This window comes from Giraffa tippelskirchi, chromosome 11 (genome assembly GCF_054371585.1).
Source record: "Giraffa tippelskirchi isolate mGirTip1 chromosome 11, T2T-mGirTip1v1.2.pri, whole genome shotgun sequence".
In the NCBI taxonomy this organism is placed as follows: domain Eukaryota; kingdom Metazoa; phylum Chordata; class Mammalia; order Artiodactyla; family Giraffidae; genus Giraffa; species Giraffa tippelskirchi.
Genome location: NC_137285.1, coordinates 76713248 through 76732040, shown reverse-complemented (window position 1 = coordinate 76732040; position 18793 = coordinate 76713248). Strand labels below are relative to the sequence as shown.

The following is an 18793-nucleotide window of genomic DNA, read 5'->3' as shown; positions in this document are numbered from 1 at the left end:
TGAGGGGGTGCAACTAGACTGTTGTTTCTTCAGGCCCTCAGTGCTGGACATCATCCGGGATACTCTGTGTGTGTCTTCCTCCGTCTGGTGTCCCTTCAGACCTTTCCCTAGTTTTCACAGGCTTGTTGTGTTGGCGTTCTTTGTCTGTTTGGAGACACATCCTTGATAAGCTTTGTGTTTCCACTCATTCGTCTCGCGATGTATGACCTGTCTTTTGCTTTTGTAATGAGGTCTTTCCCACAGTAGATATCTTTGATTTTGCAAAGTCCACTGTATTCTCTGGGTTTTTTTTGTGGACTGCCTTTTAGTTTTGTGTGTGAAGACTCAAAGCACGTGTCCGGTTTCTGCTCATTGTTCTTCTAGATTTGTGACAAGTTTTCATGGAAAGTTTGTCTAGGGATAACTGGAAGTGAACTCGGTGTAAGGTGTCAAGTCTCCATCTCCATTCATGTCATCCCCTGCAGTTTCCAATTCCCTGTTCCTGAGTGGTTTTGGAGATCTTGTGGGAAGGTTGGTTGCATTGGAGTTTGCATTTCCACCTTGATTCGATTCACACTGTTCTGCCCTCAGGGACACTGTCAAGGGGGAGTGAGGAGCAGCCTGCACTTCCAGCAGTGACCACACGGTGGGGCGAGTGCTGCTCTCCCCTCTGGGAGCCCCAGGCCACAGGCATCCCAGTGAGGAGCCAGCTCTGTGCTCAGCTGAAAGGAGTTAGTCTCTCAGGAGCCTCGGAGCCCTTGCCTTTGGATCACCCAGGGTGGGCATTTACTGGGACAGAAAAAATTGCCCTGAATTCCATGGACGGAAGAGCCTGGCTGTGTAGAGTTGGTGAGTTGCCGTGAATCAGACACAACTGAGGACACAAAAATTCAATAGATTAAAACACATTTTGGGGGTGGGGGGGAGTGAAAGTGGGTGATGTGGGTTTTTTTGTCTTATATAATAGCCAAGGGAAATCTAGTTTAAACCTAAATTCACATAGATGGGAAAGGTATAGCTCTCCGTCACCCTATTTAAAAAAAAAAAAAAACTACTAAACTTTTCTGAAAGTTTATTTAGTAGCTTCCTTGAGCAGTTTATTGTGGAGCATTTTTTTTTTCTGTGACATTGGCCTCATTAAAAATTATGGTTTGCCTTTAGTGGATAATTTTGTTCATTAGTTTCTTAGAGAACCTTGGTAATCTTTGAGTTTCCTGGGGAGTATGGTCACATGACCTGGCCCTGGCCAATCGGTGCGTTCCACCTCCCTGGCCACTGTGATTGGCTCCGGGCTGGGGCAGTGCCCAATCGGGGCCCAGGGCCGGGCCTCACGTTGGAAGCCAGGGGAAGACGAGCTCTCGTCCTGCTGGGGTAGGGGAAGGGGTGGGGCCGGGGGAGGTCAGGCTCCAGCAGTGGGAGGGGCTTGAGGTCCGCCTGCGGCAGTTGGTGACGTTCCTGCTCCCCTCAGGGCAGAGCCGCCGGCCTGAGAATGAGGGCGCTGCTGAGCCCAGGGGCTGGGATGGCCCGTTGCTGCTGTGGTCCCAGAGCTCCACCCGAGACCTGAGGGAAGCCGTCTGCCCGTGAGTCCTCTCCCGCTTGTCTGTCAGCTTGTTTGAAGCATGCTGGGTTTTCTGCCCAGCTGGCTAAGGGGAGTCCCTGGAAATGCAAGGGTGTGGGTTTTGGCAGACTTCAGGGAAGACATGCCAGATGAGCCTGGGAGACTCCAGCTTAAGCTGGATTCAGGAGATATCTCTTCGGGCCAGCTAGTAATTGTAGGATAAGCCTAATGAGTCTTCACAGGATGAAGAGAGTAACGTGCCAAGGTAGCAATTGATGTCCTCATTCGAGAGGATGAAGCTGGTGCTCAGAGAAGGGGGGAACTTGGCCACAGCAAGGAGGTGTGCACCCAGACAGAACCCCCCAGATCCGGCCATTGGAGCTCAGGGAGGCCACTGGTGTGGCTTGTCCCTGTGGCAGGGCCCGAGGCAGGCAGCCCACCCTGATTCCTGCGGGGGCCTGACTTGGGAAGTGCCATCTGGTAGCTTTGAGACTCACCAAACCAAATTGCACTGGAGAGAGGAGGGACACCTTCCTTCATCCACCCCCCACCCCCGCCGGATTCCCACATACCCTGACCCCTTTCTCTCGATTTCGGAGCCATTTCCAGAGTCCCGCTCATATGACCTCATTTGAAGTGCACTGTGGACGGGCTGCCATCTGCAGCTGCTACCACAGCAGCCAAGGGCTTTAGCTCCCGACTACCTCCCTTCCTTTGGAACTTGGGGGCCCTCTACTCCCCACTTGCACACCACAGACCTTTGCTGAGGATTGTGGGGACCCTCACTCAGTTTGCAGCACGTTGTAGCCATCCCTGTCCTCCCTTGAAACTCAGCTTGTGAGCTCCTTTGGAGCAGCGTGGCCCACCTGGCTGCAACGGAAGAGACACAGCTGACAGTGAAACAACAGCTTAGATCTGAGAGCCGGAAAGCTCTGTCAAAAGGGACCTCCCTCTTCACACCGTAGAGGCTGTAGGAGCCGCCAGGCTTTCGGAACCAGTGCTGGGGCCAAAATGACTCCACAGCTGTTTTCCTTCCTGGGGAGGGTTCTGGCTCGAGCGGGAATGGCTCAAGTCTCCTAAGGTTCTGAAAGCCCACTGTGTGCAGATTCACGGTACACAGAGAGGAAAAGGTGGAGTCCTAGCCTGGAGGTGGTCACAGCTCACGGATGAGCCAGGCAGGCAGGCAGGCAGGGCATGAGAACACCTGAGCTGCCTTCATGAGTGAATGGTGTGGGGGCAGAGGAAGAGAAGCCGGTCTGCTCCCTCGTGTGGTGCCCAGGGCAGGTTGTCCCCAGAGGAAACCCTTACGACGGTGAGGACTATCACTGCTGTTTCCCAAGGGGTTCCGTCGGTGCGTGTCTTCCCCGGAGCGGTCAGGCCGTCTCTCAAGTACACTGGCCATGGGCATTGCCTCTCCTTGGAACTTCCCATGTGTTTCTCTTTTTTATGGAACAGTGATTTTCTAGAGTGGTTCTGGGCCACAAGGATGTTGGGTCATTTTCTAGCCTTCTGTCATGAAGAACGCTTTCCTGGGCATGGGGGTGGTTTGTTGTTCCAGCTCCCTTTCTTGGCTTCTTTTGGGAGCTGGTGCAACAAGAGGAGCTCAGCCTCTGCCTTCTGGCTGAGATGTCACCCTTCAAACAGCAATGCCTGCCTGGAGATAATGATGGCAGTTGCCAAAAGGGCTTCGTTTGGCACATGGTATCTTGAAAGGACGTACACCGTCCTTTCAGCTATCAAAGGCTAGTTCAAATGACATAAAAATGAGAACTCTCCAATGGAGTCTTACAGTAGGTGGAGAGTCCGAAAAACACTCCTTCAGTCATTTCGCTGAGAGTCACTGATTGGGGACACCAAGAATATAGGAAGGAATGCAGAAATAAAAGATGAAATTGTGTTCAGGATCGGGGGGAGGGATGAACAGGGCGTGCTTGCCTTGAATCCAGGCTTTGTTGGGGGGTGGGGCATAAAGATGGAACGGGTCTGAAACTACAAAGTGGTGATGGTAACACAGTATCACCAGAGTTACACAACAGTGTTCCCAGATTGCAACAATGATGAAAAAGTTTACTAATCCCAACTTAACCAACAAAAATACAGGAAACCATACAAAAAATAAAACATCACCAGAAAGGTGGAAACAAACCACATGCAAAGCAGTTCAGGGGAAAGGAACTCCATGTCCCCTGGGGGCAGACCGAGTTGCCGGCATCCACGGTGAGCAGACAGGGATGGAGGCTGCAGAGCCGACCGCTCCCCTGGACGTGGTGTTTCCGGTAAGGGCTCTGGGTCTCTGTCCAGAGCGGGGGCTCTTTCTCCCTGCAGGGCTGGGTGAGTCATCGTGGGCGTCTGGGTGTTGCGCGGGAGCCAGGGCAGGCTCTCCCTGCCGAGGCGGTGACTCTTCCTCTGCCTCGGGTTCTCTTGCCAAAGCCCGAGCAGGTAGAGGTGCACGTGGAGGTGGAGGTTCTCGCTGAGGGGGTGGGACATCAGTGCCTGGGGCTGGGGGTCCTGCAGGCACGGAGATCCGATCTGCCCGGTGTGCTGGCCAGTACCCAGCTGGCCTGGTGTCTCTGCGAGGGCAAGTCTCGCTTCTCCATCTGCCCTCGGTGGATCCCTGGGTCCTGCACCTGGAGCCACCACCTGTGTGGGGACAGGTCTGGGAAGTGGAGCCTGGTTCCAGTTGGAGGCCAGTGCTAGAGCTGGGGGAGAAGCAAAGTTTGCCCACAGGCCAGCCTTGGCATGTGCGTACCCCGGGACAGAAACCTTCCAAGAGGTTCCCAAAGAATACCCAGCGTCAGATGTCTTTTGGGACTGAAGTGTGCAAGATGGGGGGCGGGGGGTGTGAGGCCAGCGCTTGCTGCAGGCCCAGCAGCAGCTTTCGAGGACTCGTCCCTGTGTAGCTCAGCACCCCTCCCCACACACTCCCGTGCACCAGCCCCAGCGTCCTCACCTCTGTGCTGTGGCGTGCTGGGCTCCAGGTCCTCCTGGTGCCTCAGAGGCCGGGGTTCTCTGGACTCTGGGTCGGAGCCGGGTGTGCTGAGCTCCGTGGAAGCCTCAGACTGGGCCGCCGGCTGTATCCTGGGCGGTGTCTCGGCAGCAGGCCTTCCCCACCTCCGCGTCTCCCCCGGTGGGGCTGATGCCTCCGTGGGCACGCTGACCTGGAGCCTGCACTGGGCCTCACGGGCGGGCGGGTGGTGCTCCGACCCCTCCCTCTGGGAGCTGGATGGGGTGTCCCCGTCCTCGGCCTCATCACGTGGGAAGCTCTGCAACGACAGTGACCGTCAGCCAGCCATGCTGGGAGTTTTCCGAGCTGGGCCTGGCCAGTGGAGCCGCTGCTTCTGCCTGCTCGAACTTCTCTTCCCAGAAGGGTCAGAGACGTGTGTCTGCTCAGATCCCCACCCGGGAGGAAAGAGACCCATCTGAGGGTGTGAGGTCAGCCTGGCCGGTCGGCGCTGCCCACACTCTCCCCATCCCGCCCAGCCTGCTCTCCCCTGGGGTGTGGGCACAACTTGTCCACAGGCTTCTGACCCCACATCCGCCTGGGCTTCCTTGAGGGAGACACAGCCCGAGAAACCCGCATCCCCACACACAGGCAAAGGACCCGGTGTTTCCGGGTGGCATGGGAGAGGTGGCCTGGCCCGGCCTGGGGCTCCCCGTGTTACCTTTCTGTTTCTCCGGGCAAAGGGCCAGAGGCCTCTCGGGGGTGTCCTGAGCCAACGTCGACAGGGTGCCCACGCACACTGCCTGTGAGCTCTCCTGAGGCCCCGGCCTCTGGGCAGGGGCAAACAGCAGAACATCTTGGCAGCAAGTGATCTGGCTGGGGGCTCCTCTCCGCTCTGGAGGCCTGGATACCCGGATTGCGGGTTCTGTTGGGTTCTGTTGCCGGCAGGTGACATCATTTCCTGGGGTTCGTGCTGAGGTCCCTTCCTCAAAACTTCCCAAGGGAATCTCTGGGTTTCTGACTGCTCGACCACCCCCCTTAGGCCATGTGCAGGCACAATGACACCCACACGGCCCAGCCCACAGCCCTGGGGAGGCCTGGGTTCAGCCAGGGCCTGAGCTCCGAGGACCATGCTGCTCTCAGACCAGGCTCCTTCTTCTCATAAGTGGTGTGGCCCTGGACAAGCATATGCCCCTCAGGGTTGCCCCAGTCTCTCCATCTGCAGAGTGGGGGTCATTCTCCCATCTGCTTCCTAGGTCTGTCGGCCTACGAGCAGCTCCATGCCTTTCCACCTGGGGCCGATATCACGTGGAGCTCGTGCGCTGAGACTTCAGAAAGAAAGATTCCATCCAGGGCTGACACAGCACAGAATGGGGCAGAACGAGGCCTGGATGCGCCGTGGAACCCAGGAAAAGGCACTCCCCCTCCTGACTGTTTTGAGACCCCGCATCCAAGTTGGAGGACCGAAAGGAAGACTCGAAGGTCTCCCTCTCTTATAGAAAAGAGTAGCCAACTTTCTGGTCCTCTGTTTCCATTGAGATTCTGTTCAAGGGTCCCAGCTCGGCTTCTGCGGGTGGCTGAGCTTCTAATGGCTCCCTGCGTTCTTGTCTTTTCCTCTCCAAACCTTCCGTCCTTTTCCCCCTTCTGGGGTGGAAGGGCGCTGTCATTGCTTCTACCTTCGAGACAGATTGAGGAATAGTCTGGACCATCGACTCCTTTCCTCTCTTTGGTTCCGTGTCTCTCTCTGGCTGTGTCCCTCTCTTTTCCTTTCTCAATTCCGTCTGTGTCTTCCTCTTTCTCTCTCGTGTGTGGATGGATGGATGGATGCTAGGGATGCACATGTATATGATTAGATGAGGGTTATGTTTTAGGGATAGGTTAGAGGGAGAGAAAGGCTTTAGGTCAGAGTTGGTCATGGGGGAAGGGTCAAGGGTGGTGGTGGTGTTTCTTGGAATCTGAGTGCTGTGCATTCTTCGTCTCTTTCCATATGAACCCCTTCTCAGATACACCACTTGCAAGGAGTCTCTCGTGTTCCGTTTCCTATCTTTTGCATTTGTGAATGCTTAGCCTCTCTGTTGTGAATAGGTTCCATTGGATGGAAACCCAGTGGTGTACTTCGTTTACCTCTTTCCCTTACTTGAAGAGACCCATTTCGACCTCCGCCCAGCAAATGGCAAGGAGACTCTGATGTTAAGGAGCCTTTGACCTACGCTTCTTTCTAGCTATCTCATGACATCAGTCTTTAGGGTGAGGTTTTTCCCCGATATTGAGGTGGTATGAGATCAAACCCAATAGCGTTCTTCAGATGTAGCTGTCTGGTTTTCCCATGGACATTGATTGAAGAGGCTTTCTTGTTCCCATTTGGATATTCTCACCGTCTGTGTCAGAGATGAGTTGACCATGGATGCTGGGGTTTGTTTCTGGACCCTCAACTTTATTCCATCGATCTGGATCTGTGTGTGTTGTTGTATTCCCAATAGCATACTGTCCTGCTGCTGCTGCTGCGGCTAAGTCACTTCAGTCGTGTCTGACTCTGCAAGACCCCATGGCCTGTAGCCTACCAGGCTCCTCCGTCCAGGACATTTTCCAGGCAAGAGTACTGGAGTGGGTCGCCATTGCCTTCTCCGATACTCTCCTGAGGATCCTAGTTTGGTCGTCTAATTTCCTTTCACACAACCTTGGATGTCCGTATCGGGGCTTTTTCGTCGGATTGTATTGACAATGTAGGCTCTTTTCTGTTTCCGTACCCCTTTTGCAATTCTTTGTTCGGTGCGAAAATGCATTGGCATTTTGGGAGGAATAGCATGGAAGCTGTGGATTGCCATGTGGGGCTGTGACATGATTTTCCCAGTAGGAATTCTTTCAAGCCCTGAGCACAGCTTCTCTTTCCAGTGATTGGTGTGGGCTTGATCTTCCTCCTTCCATCTCTCGCCGTTTTGTGAGAACAGGTCCATCCTTCCCTTCTGGGGTAGATGGACTCGTGGATATCACTTCAGTGAATGGCATTGTCAGTGGGGGTGATAATTCCCTTCTCATTGGAAGACTTTGCTGTGAGTATTAGAAATGCAAGTGACTTCTCTTCCCCTTCCTCCCTGTCCATGTCTCAGAGCCACCGGGAAACAGAGGCCTCATCCACGGTCACACAGGCCTGAGGGGGTGCAACTAGACTGTTGTTTCTTCAGGCCCTCAGTGCTGGACATCATCCGGGATACTCTGTGTGTGTCTTCCTCCGTCTGGTGTCCCTTCATACCTTTCCCTAGTTTTCACAGGCTTGTTGTGTTGGCGTTCTTTGTCTGTTTGGAGACACATCCTTGATAAGCTTTGTGTTTCCACTCATTCGTCTCGCGATGTATGACCTGTCTTTTGCTTTTGTAATGAGGTCTTTCCCACAGTAGATATCTTTGATTTTGCAAAGTCCACTGTATTCTCTGGGTTTTTTTTGTGGACTGCCTTTTAGTTTTGTGTGTGAAGACTCAAAGCACGTGTCCGGTTTCTGCTCATTGTTCTTCTAGATTTGTGACAAGTTTTCATGGAAAGTTTGTCTAGGGATAACTGGAAGTGAACTCGGTGTAAGGTGTCAAGTCTCCATCTCCATTCATGTCATCCCCTGCAGTTTCCAATTCCCTGTTCCTGAGTGGTTTTGGAGATCTTGTGGGAAGGTTGGTTGCATTGGAGTTTGCATTTCCACCTTGATTCGATTCACACTGTTCTGCCCTCAGGGACACTGTCAAGGGGGAGTGAGGAGCAGCCTGCACTTCCAGCAGTGACCACACGGTGGGGCGAGTGCTGCTCTCCCCTCTGGGAGCCCCAGGCCACAGGCATCCCAGTGAGGAGCCAGCTCTGTGCTCAGCTGAAAGGAGTTAGTCTCTCAGGAGCCTCGGAGCCCTTGCCTTTGGATCACCCAGGGTGGGCATTTACTGGGACAGAAAAAATTGCCCTGAATTCCATGGACGGAAGAGCCTGGCTGTGTAGAGTTGGTGAGTTGCCGTGAATCAGACACAACTGAGGACACAAAAATTCAATAGATTAAAACACATTTTGGGGGTGGGGGGGAGTGAAAGTGGGTGATGTGGGTTTTTTTGTCTTATATAATAGCCAAGGGAAATCTAGTTTAAACCTAAATTCACATAGATGGGAAAGGTATAGCTCTCCGTCACCCTATTTAAAAAAAAAAAAAACTACTAAACTTTTCTGAAAGTTTATTTAGTAGCTTCCTTGAGCAGTTTATTGTGGAGCATTTTTTTTTTCTGTGACATTGGCCTCATTAAAAATTATGGTTTGCCTTTAGTGGATAATTTTGTTCATTGGTTTCTTAGAGAACCTTGGTAATCTTTGAGTTTCCTGGGGAGTATGGTCACATGACCTGGCCCTGGCCAATCGGTGCGTTCCACCTCCCTGGCCACTGTGATTGGCTCCGGGCTGGGGCAGTGCCCAATCGGGGCCCAGGGCCGGGCCTCACGTTGGAAGCCAGGGGAAGACGAGCTCTCGTCCTGCTGGGGTAGGGGAAGGGGTGGGGCCGGGGGAGGTCAGGCTCCAGCAGTGGGAGGGGCTTGAGGTCCGCCTGCGGCAGTTGGTGACGTTCCTGCTCCCCTCAGGGCAGAGCCGCCGGCCTGAGAATGAGGGCGCTGCTGAGCCCAGGGGCTGGGATGGCCCGTTGCTGCTGTGGTCCCAGAGCTCCACCCGAGACCTGAGGGAAGCCGTCTGCCCGTGAGTCCTCTCCCGCTTGTCTGTCAGCTTGTTTGAAGCATGCTGGGTTTTCTGCCCAGCTGGCTAAGGGGAGTCCCTGGAAATGCAAGGGTGTGGGTTTTGGCAGATTTCAGGGAAGACATGCCAGATGAGCCTGGGAGACTCCAGCTTAAGCTGGATTCAGGAGATATCTCTTCGGGCCAGCTAGTAATTGTAGGATAAGCCTAATGAGTCTTCACAGGATGAAGAGAGTAACGTGCCAAGGTAGCAATTGATGTCCTCATTCGAGAGGATGAAGCTGGTGCTCAGAGAAGGGGGGAACTTGGCCACAGCAAGGAGGTGTGCACCCAGACAGAACCCCCCAGATCCGGCCATTGGAGCTCAGGGAGGCCACTGGTGTGGCTTGTCCCTGTGGCAGGGCCCAAGGCAGGCAGCCCACCCTGATTCCTGCGGGGGCCTGACTTGGGAAGTGCCATCTGGTAGCTTTGAGACTCACCAAACCAAATTGCACTGGAGAGAGGAGGGACACCTTCCTTCATCCACCCCCCACCCCCGCCGGATTCCCACATACCCTGACCCCTTTCTCTCGATTTCGGAGCCATTTCCAGAGTCCCGCTCATATGACCTCATTTGAAGTGCACTGTGGACGGGCTGCCATCTGCAGCTGCTACCACAGCAGCCAAGGGCTTTAGCTCCCGACTACCTCCCTTCCTTTGGAACTTGGGGACCCTCTACTCCCCACTTGCACACCACAGACCTTTGCTGAGGATTGTGGGGACCCTCACTCAGTTTGCAGCACGTTGTAGCCATCCCTGTCCTCCCTTGAAACTCAGCTTGTGAGCTCCTTTGGAGCAGCGTGGCCCACCTGGCTGCAACGGAAGAGACACAGCTGACAGTGAGACAACAGCTTAGATCTGAGAGCCGGAAAGCTCTGTCAAAAGGGACCTCCCTCTTCACACCGTAGAGGCTGTAGGAGCCGCCAGGCTTTCGGAACCAGTGCTGGGGCCAAAATGACTCCACAGCTGTTTTCCTTCCTGGGGAGGGTTCTGGCTCGAGCGGGAATGGCTCAAGTCTCCTAAGGTTCTGAAAGCCCACTGTGTGCAGATTCACGGTACACAGAGAGGAAAAGGTGGAGTCCTAGCCTGGAGGTGGTCACAGCTCACGGATGAGCCAGGCAGGCAGGCAGGCAGGGCATGAGAACACCTGAGCTGCCTTCATGAGTGAATGGTGTGGGGGCAGAGGAAGAGAAGCCGGTCTGCTCCCTCGTGTGGTGCCCAGGGCAGGTTGTCCCCAGAGGAAACCCTTACGACGGTGAGGACTATCACTGCTGTTTCCCAAGGGGTTCCGTCGGTGCGTGTCTTCCCCGGAGCGGTCAGGCCGTCTCTCAAGTACACTGGCCATGGGCATTGCCTCTCCTTGGAACTTCCCATGTGTTTCTCTTTTTTATGGAACAGTGATTTTCTAGAGTGGTTCTGGGCCACAAGGATGTTGGGTCATTTTCTAGCCTTCTGTCATGAAGAACGCTTTCCTGGGCATGGGGGTGGTTTGTTGTTCCAGCTCCCTTTCTTGGCTTCTTTTGGGAGCTGGTGCAACAAGAGGAGCTCAGCCTCTGCCTTCTGGCTGAGATGTCACCCTTCAAACAGCAATGCCTGCCTGGAGATAATGATGGCAGTTGCCAAAAGGGCTTCGTTTGGCACATGGTATCTTGAAAGGACGTACACCGTCCTTTCAGCTATCAAAGGCTAGTTCAAATGACATAAAAATGAGAACTCTCCAATGGAGTCTTACAGTAGGTGGAGAGTCCGAAAAACACTCCTTCAGTCATTTCGCTGAGAGTCACTGATTGGGGACACCAAGAATATAGGAAGGAATGCAGAAAGAAAAGATGAAATTGTGTTCAGGATCGGGGGGAGGGATGAACAGGGCGTGCTTGCCTTGAATCCAGGCTTTGTTGGGGGGTGGGGCATAAAGATGGAACGGGTCTGAAACTACAAAGTGGTGATGGTAACACAGTATCACCAGAGTTACACAACAGTGTTCCCAGATTGCAACAATGATGAAAAAGTTTACTAATCCCAACTTAACCAACAAAAATACAGGAAACCATACAAAAAATAAAACATCACCAGAAAGGTGGAAACAAACCACATGCAAAGCAGTTCAGGGGAAAGGAACTCCATGTCCCCTGGGGGCAGACCGAGTTGCCGGCATCCACGGTGAGCAGACAGGGATGGAGGCTGCAGAGCCGACCGCTCCCCTGGACGTGGTGTTTCCGGTAAGGGCTCTGGGTCTCTGTCCAGAGCGGGGGCTCTTTCTCCCTGCAGGGCTGGGTGAGTCATCGTGGGCGTCTGGGTGTTGCACGGGAGCCAGGGCAGGCTCTCCCTGCCGAGGCGGTGACTCTTCCTCTGCCTCGGGTTCTCTTGCCAAAGCCCGAGCAGGTAGAGGTGCACGTGGAGGTGGAGGTTCTCGCTGAGGGGGTGGGACATCAGTGCCTGGGGCTGGGGGTCCTGCAGGCACGGAGATCCGATCTGCCCGGTGTGCTGGCCAGTACCCAGCTGGCCTGGTGTCTCTGCGAGGGCAAGTCTCGCTTCTCCATCTGCCCTCGGTGGATCCCTGGGTCCTGCACCTGGAGCCACCACCTGTGTGGGGACAGGTCTGGGAAGTGGAGCCTGGTTCCAGTTGGAGGCCAGTGCTAGAGCTGGGGGAGAAGCAAAGTTTGCCCACAGGCCAGCCTTGGCATGTGCGTACCCCGGGACAGAAACCTTCCAAGAGGTTCCCAAAGAATACCCAGCGTCAGATGTCTTTTGGGACTGAAGTGTGCAAGATGGGGGGCGGGGGGTGTGAGGCCAGCGCTTGCTGCAGGCCCAGCAGCAGCTTTCGAGGACTCGTCCCTGTGTAGCTCAGCACCCCTCCCCACACACTCCCGTGCACCAGCCCCAGCGTCCTCACCTCTGTGCTGTGGCGTGCTGGGCTCCAGGTCCTCCTGGTGCCTCAGAGGCCGGGGTTCTCTGGACTCTGGGTCGGAGCCGGGTGTGCTGAGCTCCGTGGAAGCCTCAGACTGGGCCGCCGGCTGTATCCTGGGCGGTGTCTCGGCAGCAGGCCTTCCCCACCTCCGCGTCTCCCCCGGTGGGGCTGATGCCTCCGTGGGCACGCTGACCTGGAGCCTGCACTGGGCCTCACGGGCGGGCGGGTGGTGCTCCGACCCCTCCCTCTGGGAGCTGGATGGGGTGTCCCCGTCCTCGGCCTCATCACGTGGGAAGCTCTGCAACGACAGTGACCGTCAGCCAGCCATGCTGGGAGTTTTCCGAGCTGGGCCTGGCCAGTGGAGCCGCTGCTTCTGCCTGCTCGAACTTCTCTTCCCAGAAGGGTCAGAGACGTGTGTCTGCTCAGATCCCCACCCGGGAGGAAAGAGACCCATCTGAGGGTGTGAGGTCAGCCTGGCCGGTCGGCGCTGCCCACACTCTCCCCATCCCGCCCAGCCTGCTCTCCCCTGGGGTGTGGGCACAACTTGTCCACAGGCTTCTGACCCCACATCCGCCTGGGCTTCCTTGAGGGAGACACAGCCCGAGAAACCCGCATCCCCACACACAGGCAAAGGACCCGGTGTTTCCGGGTGGCATGGGAGAGGTGGCCTGGCCCGGCCTGGGGCTCCCCGTGTTACCTTTCTGTTTCTCCGGGCAAAGGGCCAGAGGCCTCTCGGGGGTGTCCTGAGCCAACGTCGACAGGGTGCCCACGCACACTGCCTGTGAGCTCTCCTGAGGCCCCGGCCTCTGGGCAGGGGCAAACAGCAGAACATCTTGGCAGCAAGTGATCTGGCTGGGGGCTCCTCTCCGCTCTGGAGGCCTGGATACCCGGATTGCGGGTTCTGTTGGGTTCTGTTGCCGGCAGGTGACATCATTTCCTGGGGTTCGTGCTGAGGTCCCTTCCTCAAAACTTCCCAAGGGAATCTCTGGGTTTCTGACTGCTCGACCACCCCCCTTAGGCCATGTGCAGGCACAATGACACCCACACGGCCCAGCCCACAGCCCTGGGGAGGCCTGGGTTCAGCCAGGGCCTGAGCTCCGAGGACCATGCTGCTCTCAGACCAGGCTCCTTCTTCTCATAAGTGGTGTGGCCCTGGACAAGCATATGCCCCTCAGGGTTGCCCCAGTCTCTCCATCTGCAGAGTGGGGGTCATTCTCCCATCTGCTTCCTAGGTCTGTCGGCCTACGAGCAGCTCCATGCCTTTCCACCTGGGGCCGATATCACGTGGAGCTCGTGCGCTGAGACTTCAGAAAGAAAGATTCCATCCAGGGCTGACACAGCACAGAATGGGGCAGAACGAGGCCTGGATGCGCCGTGGAACCCAGGAAAAGGCACTCCCCCTCCTGACTGTTTTGAGACCCCGCATCCAAGTTGGAGGACCGAAAGGAAGACTCGAAGGTCTCCCTCTCTTATAGAAAAGAGTAGCCAACTTTCTGGTCCTCTGTTTCCATTGAGATTCTGTTCAAGGGTCCCAGCTCGGCTTCTGCGGGTGGCTGAGCTTCTAATGGCTCCCTGCGTTCTTGTCTTTTCCTCTCCAAACCTTCCGTCCTTTTCCCCCTTCTGGGGTGGAAGGGCGCTGTCATTGCTTCTACCTTCGAGACAGATTGAGGAAAAGTCTGGACCATCGACTCCTTTCCTCTCTTTGGTTCCGTGTCTCTCTCTGGCTGTGTCCCTCTCTTTTCCTTTCTCAATTCCGTCTGTGTCTTCCTCTTTCTCTCTCGTGTGTGGATGGATGGATGGATGCTAGGGATGCACATGTATATGATTAGATGAGGGTTATGTTTTAGGGATAGGTTAGAGGGAGAGAAAGGCTTTAGGTCAGAGTTGGTCATGGGGGAAGGGTCAAGGGTGGTGGTGGTGTTTCTTGGAATCTGAGTGCTGTGCATTCTTCGTCTCTTTCCATATGAACCCCTTCTCAGATACACCACTTGCAAGGAGTCTCTCGTGTTCCGTTTCCTATCTTTTGCATTTGTGAATGCTTAGCCTCTCTGTTGTGAATAGGTTCCATTGGATGGAAACCCAGTGGTGTACTTCGTTTACCTCTTTCCCTTACTTGAAGAGACCCATTTCGACCTCCGCCCAGCAAATGGCAAGGAGACTCTGATGTTAAGGAGCCTTTGACCTACGCTTCTTTCTAGCTATCTCATGACATCAGTCTTTAGGGTGAGGTTTTTCCCCGATATTGAGGTGGTATGAGATCAAACCCAATAGCGTTCTTCAGATGTAGCTGTCTGGTTTTCCCATGGACATTGATTGAAGAGGCTTTCTTGTTCCCATTTGGATATTCTCACCGTCTGTGTCAGAGATGAGTTGACCATGGATGCTGGGGTTTGTTTCTGGACCCTCAACTTTATTCCATCGATCTGGATCTGTGTGTGTTGTTGTATTCCCAATAGCATACTGTCCTGCTGCTGCTGCTGCGGCTAAGTCACTTCAGTCGTGTCTGACTCTGCAAGACCCCATGGCCTGTAGCCTACCAGGCTCCTCCGTCCAGGACATTTTCCAGGCAAGAGTACTGGAGTGGGTCGCCATTGCCTTCTCCGATACTCTCCTGAGGATCCTAGTTTGGTCGTCTAATTTCCTTTCACACAACCTTGGATGTCCGTATCGGGGCTTTTTCGTCGGATTGTATTGACAATGTAGGCTCTTTTCTGTTTCCGTACCCCTTTTGCAATTCTTTGTTCGGTGCGAAAATGCATTGGCATTTTGGGAGGAATAGCATGGAAGCTGTGGATTGCCATGTGGGGCTGTGACATGATTTTCCCAGTAGGAATTCTTTCAAGCCCTGAGCACAGCTTCTCTTTCCAGTGATTGGTGTGGGCTTGATCTTCCTCCTTCCATCTCTCGCCGTTTTGTGAGAACAGGTCCATCCTTCCCTTCTGGGGTAGATGGACTCGTGGATATCACTTCAGTGAATGGCATTGTCAGTGGGGGTGATAATTCCCTTCTCATTGGAAGACTTTGCTGTGAGTATTAGAAATGCAAGTGACTTCTCTTCCCCTTCCTCCCTGTCCATGTCTCAGAGCCACCGGGAAACAGAGGCCTCATCCACGGTCACACAGGCCTGAGGGGGTGCAACTAGACTGTTGTTTCTTCAGGCCCTCAGTGCTGGACATCATCCGGGATACTCTGTGTGTGTCTTCCTCCGTCTGGTGTCCCTTCATACCTTTCCCTAGTTTTCACAGGCTTGTTGTGTTGGCGTTCTTTGTCTGTTTGGAGACACATCCTTGATAAGCTTTGTGTTTCCACTCATTCGTCTCGCGATGTATGACCTGTCTTTTGCTTTTGTAATGAGGTCTTTCCCACAGTAGATATCTTTGATTTTGCAAAGTCCACTGTATTCTCTGGGTTTTTTTTGTGGACTGCCTTTTAGTTTTGTGTGTGAAGACTCAAAGCACGTGTCCGGTTTCTGCTCATTGTTCTTCTAGATTTGTGACAAGTTTTCATGGAAAGTTTGTCTAGGGATAACTGGAAGTGAACTCGGTGTAAGGTGTCAAGTCTCCATCTCCATTCATGTCATCCCCTGCAGTTTCCAATTCCCTGTTCCTGAGTGGTTTTGGAGATCTTGTGGGAAGGTTGGTTGCATTGGAGTTTGCATTTCCACCTTGATTCGATTCACACTGTTCTGCCCTCAGGGACACTGTCAAGGGGGAGTGAGGAGCAGCCTGCACTTCCAGCAGTGACCACACGGTGGGGCGAGTGCTGCTCTCCCCTCTGGGAGCCCCAGGCCACAGGCATCCCAGTGAGGAGCCAGCTCTGTGCTCAGCTGAAAGGAGTTAGTCTCTCAGGAGCCTCGGAGCCCTTGCCTTTGGATCACCCAGGGTGGGCATTTACTGGGACAGAAAAAATTGCCCTGAATTCCATGGACGGAAGAGCCTGGCTGTGTAGAGTTGGTGAGTTGCCGTGAATCAGACACAACTGAGGACACAAAAATTCAATAGATTAAAACACATTTTGGGGGTGGGGGGGAGTGAAAGTGGGTGATGTGGGTTTTTTTGTCTTATATAATAGCCAAGGGAAATCTAGTTTAAACCTAAATTCACATAGATGGGAAAGGTATAGCTCTCCGTCACCCTATTTAAAAAAAAAAAAAACTACTAAACTTTTCTGAAAGTTTATTTAGTAGCTTCCTTGAGCAGTTTATTGTGGAGCATTTTTTTTTTCTGTGACATTGGCCTCATTAAAAATTATGGTTTGCCTTTAGTGGATAATTTTGTTCATTGGTTTCTTAGAGAACCTTGGTAATCTTTGAGTTTCCTGGGGAGTATGGTCACATGACCTGGCCCTGGCCAATCGGTGCGTTCCACCTCCCTGGCCACTGTGATTGGCTCCGGGCTGGGGCAGTGCCCAATCGGGGCCCAGGGCCGGGCCTCACGTTGGAAGCCAGGGGAAGACGAGCTCTCGTCCTGCTGGGGTAGGGGAAGGGGTGGGGCCGGGGGAGGTCAGGCTCCAGCAGTGGGAGGGGCTTGAGGTCCGCCTGCGGCAGTTGGTGACGTTCCTGCTCCCCTCAGGGCAGAGCCGCCGGCCTGAGAATGAGGGCGCTGCTGAGCCCAGGGGCTGGGATGGCCCGTTGCTGCTGTGGTCCCAGAGCTCCACCCGAGACCTGAGGGAAGCCGTCTGCCCGTGAGTCCTCTCCCGCTTGTCTGTCAGCTTGTTTGAAGCATGCTGGGTTTTCTGCCCAGCTGGCTAAGGGGAGTCCCTGGAAATGCAAGGGTGTGGGTTTTGGCAGATTTCAGGGAAGACATGCCAGATGAGCCTGGGAGACTCCAGCTTAAGCTGGATTCAGGAGATATCTCTTCGGGCCAGCTAGTAAGTGTAGGATAAGCCTAATGAGTCTTCACAGGATGAAGAGAGTAACGTGCCAAGGTAGCAATTGATGTCCTCATTCGAGAGGATGAAGCTGGTGCTCAGAGAAGGGGGGAACTTGGCCACAGCAAGGAGGTGTGCACCCAGACAGAACCCCCCAGATCCGGCCATTGGAGCTCAGGGAGGCCACTGGTGTGGCTTGTCCCTGTGGCAGGGCCCAAGGCAGGCAGCCCACCCTGATTCCTGCGGGGGCCTGACTTGGGAAGTGCCATCTGGTAGCTTTGAGACTCACCAAACCAAATTGCACTGGAGAGAGGAGGGACACCTTCCTTCATCCACCCCCCACCCCCGCCGGATTCCCACATACCCTGACCCCTTTCTCTCGATTTCGGAGCCATTTCCAGAGTCCCGCTCATATGACCTCATTTGAAGTGCACTGTGGACGGGCTGCCATCTGCAGCTGCTACCACAGCAGCCAAGGGCTTTAGCTCCCGACTACCTCCCTTCCTTTGGAACTTGGGGGCCCTCTACTCCCCACTTGCACACCACAGACCTTTGCTGAGGATTGTGGGGACCCTCACTCAGTTTGCAGCACGTTGTAGCCATCCCTGTCCTCCCTTGAAACTCAGCTTGTGAGCTCCTTTGGAGCAGCGTGGCCCACCTGGCTGCAACGGAAGAGACACAGCTGACAGTGAAACAACAGCTTAGATCTGAGAGCCGGAAAGCTCTGTCAAAAGGGACCTCCCTCTTCACACCGTAGAGGCTGTAGGAGCCGCCAGGCTTTCGGAACCAGTGCTGGGGCCAAAATGACTCCACAGCTGTTTTCCTTCCTGGGGAGGGTTCTGGCTCGAGCGGGAATGGCTCAAGTCTCCTAAGGTTCTGAAAGCCCACTGTGTGCAGATTCACGGTACACAGAGAGGAAAAGGTGGAGTCCTAGCCTGGAGGTGGTCACAGCTCACGGATGAGCCAGGCAGGCAGGCAGGCAGGGCATGAGAACACCTGAGCTGCCTTCATGAGTGAATGGTGTGGGGGCAGAGGAAGAGAAGCCGGTCTGCTCCCTCGTGTGGTGCCCAGGGCAGGTTGTCCCCAGAGGAAACCCTTACGACGGTGAGGACTATCACTGCTGTTTCCCAAGGGGTTCCGTCGGTGCGTGTCTTCCCCGGAGCGGTCAGGCCGTCTCTCAAGTACACTGGCCATGGGCATTGCCTCTCCTTGGAACTTCCCATGTGTTTCTCTTTTTTATGGAACAGTGATTTTCTAGAGTGGTTCTGGGCCACAAGGATGTTGGGTCATTTTCTAGCCTTCTGTCATGAAGAACGCTTTCCTGGGCATGGGGGTGGTTTGTTGTTCCAGCTCCCTTTCTTGGCTTCTTTTGGGAGCTGGTGCAACAAGAGGAGCTCAGCCTCTGCCTTCTGGCTGAGATGTCACCCTTCAAACAGCAATGCCTGCCTGGAGATAATGATGGCAGTTGCCAAAAGGGCTTCGTTTGGCACATGGTATCTTGAAAGGACGTACACCGTCCTTTCAGCTATCAAAGGCTAGTTCAAATGACATAAAAATGAGAACTCTCCAATGGAGTCTTACAGTAGGTGGAGAGTCCGAAAAACACTCCTTCAGTCATTTCGCTGAGAGTCACTGATTGGGGACACCAAGAATATAGGAAGGAATGCAGAAAGAAAAGATGAAATTGTGTTCAGGATCGGGGGGAGGGATGAACAGGGCGTGCTTGCCTTGAATCCAGGCTTTGTTGGGGGGTGGGGCATAAAGATGGAACGGGTCTGAAACTACAAAGTGGTGAT

The 18793-nt window shown here is 54.3% G+C and overlaps 3 protein-coding genes across 3 annotated transcripts in view; 1 reads left to right on the top strand and 2 right to left on the bottom strand.

Moving 5' to 3' along the window:
• LOC145527546 (uncharacterized) overlaps positions 1–18793 on the top strand; it is a 131263-nt gene that overhangs the window by 97100 nt on the left and 15370 nt on the right. The window contains exons 1-7 of the mRNA XM_081545646.1: positions 1398–1559; positions 5735–5960; positions 8198–8455; positions 9074–9185; positions 13361–13586; positions 15824–16081; positions 16700–16811. Of these exons, the coding sequence (XP_081401772.1) occupies positions 13385–13586; positions 15824–16081; positions 16700–16811 (572 nt within the window). The 5' untranslated portion in view covers positions 1398–1559; positions 5735–5960; positions 8198–8455; positions 9074–9185; positions 13361–13384. Of the gene's footprint in view, positions 1560–5734; positions 5961–8197; positions 8456–9073; positions 9186–13360; positions 13587–15823; positions 16082–16699; positions 16812–18793 lie in introns of the transcript that reaches the window.
• On the bottom strand, positions 1447–5384 carry LOC145527520 (uncharacterized). Its single transcript, XM_081545615.1, has 3 exons — positions 5200–5384; positions 4488–4800; positions 1447–4236 (listed from the first exon to the last, which is right to left on the bottom strand). The coding sequence occupies exons 1-3, from the start codon at positions 5332–5334 to the stop codon at positions 3608–3610; spliced, it is 1077 nt and encodes a 358-aa protein (XP_081401741.1). The 5' UTR covers positions 5335–5384; the 3' UTR covers positions 1447–3607.
• LOC145527523 (uncharacterized) lies at positions 11202–13018 on the bottom strand. Its single transcript, XM_081545619.1, has 3 exons — positions 12826–13018; positions 12114–12426; positions 11202–11862 (listed from the first exon to the last, which is right to left on the bottom strand). Exons 1-3 carry the CDS (start codon positions 12958–12960, stop codon positions 11234–11236), a joined length of 1077 nt encoding a protein of 358 aa, XP_081401745.1. The 5' UTR covers positions 12961–13018; the 3' UTR covers positions 11202–11233.

Excerpts from the sequence above, each read along its gene's own strand:
- LOC145527523 (XM_081545619.1), bottom strand. The coding sequence starts at position 12,960 with ATGTTCTGCTGTTTGCCCCTGCCCAGAGGCCGGGGCCTCAGGAGAGCT. Across the intron at positions 12,427-12,825 it reads TTGCCCGGAGAAACAGAAAG|AGCTTCCCACGTGATGAGGC; the intron begins GTAACACGGGGA and ends CTGTCGTTGCAG. Across the intron at positions 11,863-12,113 it reads CAGCACGCCACAGCACAGAG|CTCTAGCACTGGCCTCCAAC; the intron begins GTGAGGACGCTG and ends CTTCTCCCCCAG.
- LOC145527520 (XM_081545615.1), bottom strand. The coding sequence starts at position 5,334 with ATGTTCTGCTGTTTGCCCCTGCCCAGAGGCCGGGGCCTCAGGAGAGCT. Across the intron at positions 4,801-5,199 it reads TTGCCCGGAGAAACAGAAAG|AGCTTCCCACGTGATGAGGC; the intron begins GTAACACGGGGA and ends CTGTCGTTGCAG. Across the intron at positions 4,237-4,487 it reads CAGCACGCCACAGCACAGAG|CTCTAGCACTGGCCTCCAAC; the intron begins GTGAGGACGCTG and ends CTTCTCCCCCAG.